Genomic DNA, 6,961 nt, shown 5'->3' with positions numbered 1-6,961 from the left:
TCAGGTGAATTGGCCATGCCAAATTGCCCCATAGTGTTAGGTCAATTAGTCAGAGAGAAATAGGTCTGGGTGGGTTGCTCTTCGGAGGGTCAGTGTGGGCTGGTTGGGCTGCTGGGCCTGTTTCCACACTGTCGGGAATCTAATCTTTAAAAAAAAAAAGACTTGCACTGATCTAAACTTAATGACTTTATGTAAGGGTTGCAACTTGGTACTTTTTGGTTTCAAAAGCATTTGAAATAATCAGGCTTGCAGTCAGCCAGCCAGAAATAATTTCCTTTAGTATATGACCAGCATCAGAGGATCATTAAAGTGTGTGCCAAATTCTCATGGAACTACCATAATGTGCTATTTGGTAATCTCAGGTTCCCCAGCTATTCTTTCCAACAGATAGCTCCAGCACCTGTGACTTGACTGGCTGTTGAGCCCAGTGATTTATTCCTGAAGAAGGGCTTATGCCCGAAACGTCGATTCTCCTGTTCCCTGGATGCTGCCTGACCTGCTGCGCTTTTCCAGCAACACATTTCCAGCTCTGATCTCCAGCATCTGCAGACCTCACTTTCTCCCCAGTGATTTACCCTATCACAGTAGCACAGGAAAGCTACAAGCTGAATCATCTTTACATCAATGCCAGAGTTGAGCAAGCATTTACAAATGGATTTTTTTGCTTCAGTAAGGTGGCTCTCCACCACCTACTCCAAGTAAATAGAGACAAATATCGGCCTTGCAAGTAATTCCATTAAATAAGTTTCTTTAAAGTAACTTGTAAGGATTATTCATAGCTGAAACATAGAGCTCATCAGAAACCAAAACACAAATTGCTGGAAAAGCTCAACAGGTCTGGCAGCATCTGTGGATAGAAATCAAAATTTGCCATTCAGGTCAGGTGACCTGTCCTCAGAACTGACCGTTGCAGCAGAGACAAGATTAGAATGGTGCTGGAAAAGCACAGCAGGTTAGGCAGCATCTGAGGAACAGGAAAATCGACATTTCGGGCAGGAGCCCTTCATCAGGATCTGTAGTCCTCACTTTCTCCTGATCATTACAGCAGTCCACTAATGGCATCTGACCAACTTAAAAATGTTCCAACCATCTCTACTCTTCCTTTGTTAAGCAGTCCTCTATCTATGATCTAGCACCTAAAGCTCTGAGCCCTTACATATTAATTAACCATGATGTAATTTAATGGCAGAAGTTTGAAGAACAGAATGGTCTTTCTTCCCCTTTTTTTTAATCAGTTCTTATTTTCTAAAAAAAATGTTAATGTCTGTTGCTGCTGCAATTGAAGTCAGTAAACTAAGTATACCAAAAGGTATTCTGGGATGACCATATGTGCATGGTTCAGTCAACACTTCCCTTTGATGGAAAGGAGGTATAAATGTATCTATCAATTTAAAGAGGAGAAGTGGAGCTATTATTCTAACAATGGGCTGGATTTTACAGTAAACATAATGGTGAAGATCAACAAAAAAATTTTGATAACTACACGTGCACGTTGAGTTTTGCCAGGAAACTTAATTGTTCAAAGACATTGTGTGAAGTTGCTGCACTTACGTATATGTACTAACATGATCTGAAATTGTTAAATATGTCTATTTTTGTATAAGTATCCTTGTGTGATAAACCTTAGCCATTGTTAAGCAATCTCTCTATAGGACTAAAACTTAACGTATACAGAGAGTTTCATCCCTCCAGATTGTTCACTGTTGGTGATCTGAAGGAATGAAATGTTTTTCTATTTTTCTTTCTGCTGTTCTCTATTTACCTTTATTTCACTTAATGTAGCTGAATTGTGATTGTCAATAACTGCTACCTCCTGGTTCAGTGCTGGCCCTTAAAGAAACTTCATTGTTAGCAAGTTTTGAGAAGGTTTGTAGCTCAGGGTGAGGTTCTGGATGTAGGTTTGCTCGCAGAGTTGGTAGGTTCATTCTCAGATGTGTCATCACCCTACTAGGTAACGTCTTCAGTGAGCCTCCGAATGAAGCATTGGTGGTGTAGCCCACTTTCTATTTAAATGTCTGGGTTTCCTTGGGTTGACAATGTCATTTCCTATGGTTTGGTCATTTCCCATTCTTTTTCTCAAGGGGTAGTAAGTGGGATCCAAGTCATTGTGTTTGTTGATAGCGTTCCGGTTGGAATGCCATGCTTCTAGGAATTCCCGTGCATGTCTCAGTTTGGTTTGTCCTAGGATGAATGTGTCGTCCCAGTCGAAGTGGTGTCCTTCCTCATCCATATGTAAGGATACTAGTGAGAGTGGGTCATGTTGTTTTGTGGCTAGTTGATGTTCCTGTACTCTGCTGGCGAGTTTTCTGCCTGTTTGTCCAATGTAGTCAGCCTGTATTGGCAAAATATACTTCTACCTGTACTAGTCTCACTCCCTGCACTAAGCCCATTGCTATGAATGTTATGACGCTTAAAGTGTTCATCCAAGTACGTTTTAAAGGTTGTGAGAGTTCTTGCTTCAACTACCCTCTCAGGCATTGTGGTCTCGGCCCCCCACAAATTCTGGATGAAAGCATCTTTCTAGATCCCATCTAAACCTGTTGCCTTTCACTTTAAATTTATGCCCCCTTGTTAATGACTCTTCAACTAAGGGGCACAGCTGCTTTCTATTCACCCTCTATATGCCCCTCAAAATATTATACACCTTTATAAGGTCCCCAGGCAATGCACTCTACTCCAAAGAACACAATCCAGGCTTATCCATCTTCTCGTCAAAATTGAAATGCTCAATCCCAGACAAAATCCTGTTGAATGTCAGTTGCACTCTGATACCTGTGTTCTTCTGAGCTTCCTTGTGTCTTGCCATTCATTGATTACTTGATTGTCTTGTTCCCTTTTCCAAATTGCATCTCCTCACATTTATCAGGGTTAAATTCCAATTGACACTGTTCTGCCCATCTCACCAATCCATTTATATACTTCTGCAACGTAACACCTTCCTCACCGTCAACCACCTGGCCAATCTTTGTGTCAGTTGTAAACTGTTACCCGTCCCACATTCTCATCTACATTTATGCATATTACAAACAAAAAGGGGTCATCACTGATCCCTATGGTATGCCACTCCACGCCAGCCTCCAGTAATGTAAACGGCCTTCTAGATTCAATCTGTCTCCTATCACTAAGCCAATTAATTCTGGTATCCATCAAAAATTTTGAGAAGCAGTTCAAATGTATTGTTCATTCACTGCAAGTAAAATCGATTCGGTATGAGGAATTCTTATAATGTCTCTTGAATTATTAGAAATATCTCTAACTTTATTCTCTTTATTTTTTAGGTGTATTAATCACAAGGACTACCCGTTCAAATAAACTTTTAAACGTGTACTTCAAGTGGAACATCCTGGTCACGTGTTTGAAAATTTGTGGCTTCTCTATTTATAGACGTAAACAGTAGAATTAATTACTAGGGATCTAAAATACTCCATTTTTAAAAAACTGTATACTAGCATGATTTACATCCATGGTGAACAACTGAAGTATTACATCTCTGTAACTGTACTTTGATATATTTTAGAAGTTACTTGTTCTTATTATGTTCATAATGCAGACAAACATTTTAGAATGTAATGTTGCAATTCTGCTTGGGTGCCTCATTGTGTTGCTCTGCAAATCTGGGAATTGCAGTCACATTGCTCACAATTTCCTGGTGTGAATGGTTGGAGGGTGAAACTCATGCTGGTGACATCAGCTTGGAGCATTGACCTTCTGTTCTAATTTGTGAAGCACAGCAATCTTCTTGATTTGTGTTATATGTCTTTGTTTATCACTTATAAGCCCAATAATAAATATAAAGGACAAAGATTGAAATAAACTTATTATTGGCCCAAAGACAGCATTACATTGAGCAGAGCTTTGTCATTGTGTCAAGGCAGAAACCAATTCCATATTGCACCTTAGTGGACAGAATAATTAATTTAAAAATTAGTTAGAATAAGTCAGGATTCTTCTAATCTTTGAATATTGGATAACTAAATAGTCATAATATAGAAATAGGAACTGCTGGAAAGACTCAGCTGGTCAGGCTGCATTTGTGGAAAGAAATACAGTTTATGCCTGAGTCTAATATAACTCCTTTTTGGAACTTGAATAAGAGACTGATTCAGTTTCAAAGTGATGGAGATATTAGCTGGAGAGCAGGGTTTTGATAAGGACTGAAGGCTGTGGGCTTAATTTTGCTGGCCCAGTTGGTGTAGGTGGCACCAGGCTGAAAATTAGGGCAGGGTCACATTTTAAAGAGATACCTGATCCATTCCCACCTTTGAGGGAAATTCCCAGGGACAGACATAGGGATTAAAATCACAGATCACTCCAATGACACAGTCAGTAGCCCCAAATAAGCACTTCTGTCCAATGTTTACAGGATTTTCCTGACATTAGATCAGCAGAACCTGACTGTTCTTGATATGATTTTCTACTCTGGAGTTGTGGGTGCTGAGATGACCTAAAGTGCAATGTAGGATCTACACATCCTAACACATGTGGGGTTTGAAGAGGAATTGGGTAGGATGTTTGGATTTCCTCATGTTCCTTCTATTGTTTGCATTTGATCTCCTCCTGGACTTTTCGTGGATGCTTGAGATAGCTGACAACTTCATGAAAGTTTCTGAATTTAAGCAGTCCAAGGTTCCTTGATGTGCTCCATTCAACAATACTGACTGTTTCTGTATCCTTGATGAGAGCCATTTAGTTCTTAGCTCTCAATGGGATAGGTCATTGCTTGTGTACATTTTGAACTATAATTTAACTCAAGTCCCATTGTCTGTTGCCTGAATGGTTAAAGTGCAATGTGGTGAGTATCTCTCTTTACAGAGGCAGCAACTTTCCTGGCATATACTGATGCTTGTTTCCAGGTTTGACTTGGGGCATGCAATCTACACTCCGTCTCTGAGTCTCTCCAACATCTCTGGTGTCTTCTCAATCAAGTCTGACTCAATTGCAGACTTTATGACCTTCTATTTCAAATTTGCCATGAGTTTTGGCCACTGAAAACTATTACTTATTAATTCAAATGTGCTGAGGGTTGTGGCTTGGAAAATGATATTATTCTGATTGACTTAGGTGGAGCTAAATTCTATTGGCTCAAGGTGTAGTAGGTAAGGCATCTGAACTTAGGGCTTGGATTAGTACCTGGGAGAATGATGTTATTGATATCACTGAGACTTGGTCGAGGGAAGGGCATGCTGGGTAACTAAATATCACAGGATATTGATGCTGCAGGTGGGATAGAGAGGAAGGTAAATGGGGTGGAGGAGTTGTTGGTCAGAGAGGATATCCACAGCTGTGCTGAAGGAGGGTATTATGGAGCACTTGATCAGTGAGGCAATATTGGCAGAGTTCAGAAATATCCCCAAGTGCTGGGGCTGTACTACAGGTAATCCCAACAGCGAGCTTGAGATAGAGGTACAAATATGTGTGCAGTTTTGGTCGCCATACTATAGGAAGGATGTGGAGGCCCTGGAACGGGTGCAGAGGAGGTTTACCAGGATGTTGCCTGGTATGGTAGGAAGATCGTATGAGGAAAGGCTGAGGCACTTGTTTTCATTGGAGAAAAGAAGTTTTAGGGGTGACTTGATAGAGGTGTATAAGATGATTAGGGGTTTAGATAGGGTCGACAGTGAGAATCTTTTTCCACTTATGGAGTCAGCTATTACAAGGGGGCATAGCTTTAAGTTAAGGGGTGGTAGGTATAGGACAGATGTTAGGGGTAGGTTCTTTACTCAGCGAGTCGTGAGATCATGGAATGCCCTGCCAGTAGCAGTGGTGGACTCTCCCTCTTTATGGGCATTTAAATGGGCATTGGATAAGCATATGGAGGATAGTGGGCTAGTGTAGGTTAAGTGGGCTTGGATCGGCGCAACATTAAGGGCCAAAGGGCCTGTACTGCGCTGTATTTTTCTATGTTCTATCGTGGATCAGGTTAATAGGCTTGAACAGATTGATATTAATAAGTGGATGTGTGGAAATTCTTGGAAAGCATCAGGATAGATTAGTCCCCAGGATCGGACCAGATATATCCAAGGTTACTATGGGAAGCGAGGAATGAGATTGCTGTGCCTCTTTGGTGATGACCTTTGCATCCTCACTCTCCATGGGAGTAATACCAGATGATTGGAGGGAGGCGAATGTTGCTCCTCTGTTCAAGAAAGGGAATAGGGAAATCCCTGGGAATTAGAGGCCAGTCAGCCTTACATCTGTGGATGGCAAGGTATTGGAAAGGATTATGAGAGATTGGACTTATGACTCTTTGGAAAAAAATAGTTTGATTAAAGGTAGTCAGCATGTCTTTGTGAGGGGCAGGTCATGCCTCACAAGCCTTATCGAGTTCTTTGAGGATGTGATGAGACAAGTTGACGAAGGTCAAGCAGTGGATGTGCTGTTTATGGATTTCAGTTAGGCATTTGATAAGCTTCCCCACAGTAGGCTCATTCAGAAAGTTCAGGAGATATGGGAATACAGGGGAGTTTGGCTGTCTGGATACAGAATTGGCTGGCCAAAAGGAGGCAGCGAGTAGTGGTGGATAGAAAGCATTCCTCCTGGAAGTTGGTGACCAGTGGTGGACCACAGGGATTTGTTCTTCAGCCTCTGCTCTTTGTAGCTTTTATAAATGACTTGCGTGAAGAAGTGGAAAGGTTGGTTAGTAAGTTTGCCAGTGACGCAAAGGTCGGTGGTGTTGTAGATAGTGTCGAGGGCTGTTGCAGGCTGCAACAAGATATTGACAGGATGCAGAGCTGGGCTGAGAATTGGCAGATGGAGTTCAACCTGGAACAATGCGAAGTGATTCATCTTGGAAGGTCGAATTTGAATGCTGAATGCAGGGTTAAAGTCAGGATACTTGGCAGTGTGGGGAAACAGCAGGATCTCAGGGTCCACATAAGTTGATCCCTCAAAATTACCATTCAAGTTGATGGGGTTGTTAAGACGCATTAAGAAAGTGTTTTGACTTTCATTAACAGGGGTT

The 6,961-nt window shown here is 41.4% G+C and overlaps 1 protein-coding gene across 1 annotated transcript in view; it reads left to right on the top strand.

Annotated features, from left to right (window-relative positions):
* Positions 1 to 5,435, top strand: part of LOC122559454 (aldo-keto reductase family 1 member B1-like) — a 40,028-nt gene extending 34,593 nt beyond the window's left edge. The window contains exon 8 of the mRNA XM_043708907.1: positions 3,279 to 5,435. Coding sequence (XP_043564842.1) covers positions 3,279 to 3,312 — 34 coding nt within the window. The 3' untranslated portion in view covers positions 3,313 to 5,435. The remainder of the gene's footprint in view (positions 1 to 3,278) is intronic.
* Positions 5,436 to 6,961: the final 1,526 nt, after the last annotated feature.

Source organism: Chiloscyllium plagiosum, chromosome 19, assembly GCF_004010195.1.
Source record: "Chiloscyllium plagiosum isolate BGI_BamShark_2017 chromosome 19, ASM401019v2, whole genome shotgun sequence".
Classification (NCBI taxonomy): domain Eukaryota; kingdom Metazoa; phylum Chordata; class Chondrichthyes; order Orectolobiformes; family Hemiscylliidae; genus Chiloscyllium; species Chiloscyllium plagiosum.
This window is presented reverse-complemented; position numbering and strand designations above follow the sequence as displayed.